The sequence below is a fragment of the Pteropus alecto genome, unplaced genomic scaffold, assembly GCF_000325575.1.
Source record: "Pteropus alecto unplaced genomic scaffold, ASM32557v1 scaffold49, whole genome shotgun sequence".
Classification (NCBI taxonomy): Eukaryota; Metazoa; Chordata; class Mammalia; order Chiroptera; family Pteropodidae; genus Pteropus; species Pteropus alecto.
The window spans coordinates 467,836-468,177 of NW_006443131.1; the positions used below are offsets into that span (position 1 = coordinate 467,836).

General features: G+C 46.8%; 1 protein-coding gene across 1 annotated transcript in view; it reads left to right on the forward strand.

The window, feature by feature from the left end:
- LOC102896132 (histone H2B type 1) overlaps positions 1-60 on the forward strand; it is a 53,375-nt gene extending 53,315 nt beyond the window's left edge. The window contains exon 2 of the mRNA XM_025040875.1: positions 2-60. Within this exon, the coding sequence (XP_024896643.1) occupies positions 2-3 (2 nt within the window). The 3' untranslated portion in view covers positions 4-60. The remainder of the gene's footprint in view (position 1) is intronic.
- The last annotated feature ends 282 nt before the right edge of the window (positions 61-342 follow it).

Below are 342 nucleotides of genomic sequence, written 5' to 3' on the forward strand. Positions count from 1 at the left end.
GAGACGCGCTCCTGAGTGGCTTTGCCGCTGACCCCAAAGGCTCTTTTCAGAGCCACCCACCTCTCCCGTAAGAGAGCTGTAATTAGTTACTTAATTTGCATTATGGAGCTGGGGCAAAGTATTGAACCTTAATTAGAAAAGCGCAGAGGCCTAATTAGTCAGTTTTGGGGCTGGGAAACTCCACCCTCTCCTATTACCTTCCATCTTTGCCTCAGGCAAAAAAAAAAAACAAACCGTGAAAGGACTTTGTTCCTTTATTATGCAAGTGAGATCTCTGCCACTGGCGGAGTCTAAGGTGGAAGAGAAAGTCCGCCACTGAATCCAGTCCAGAACGCATTTTCA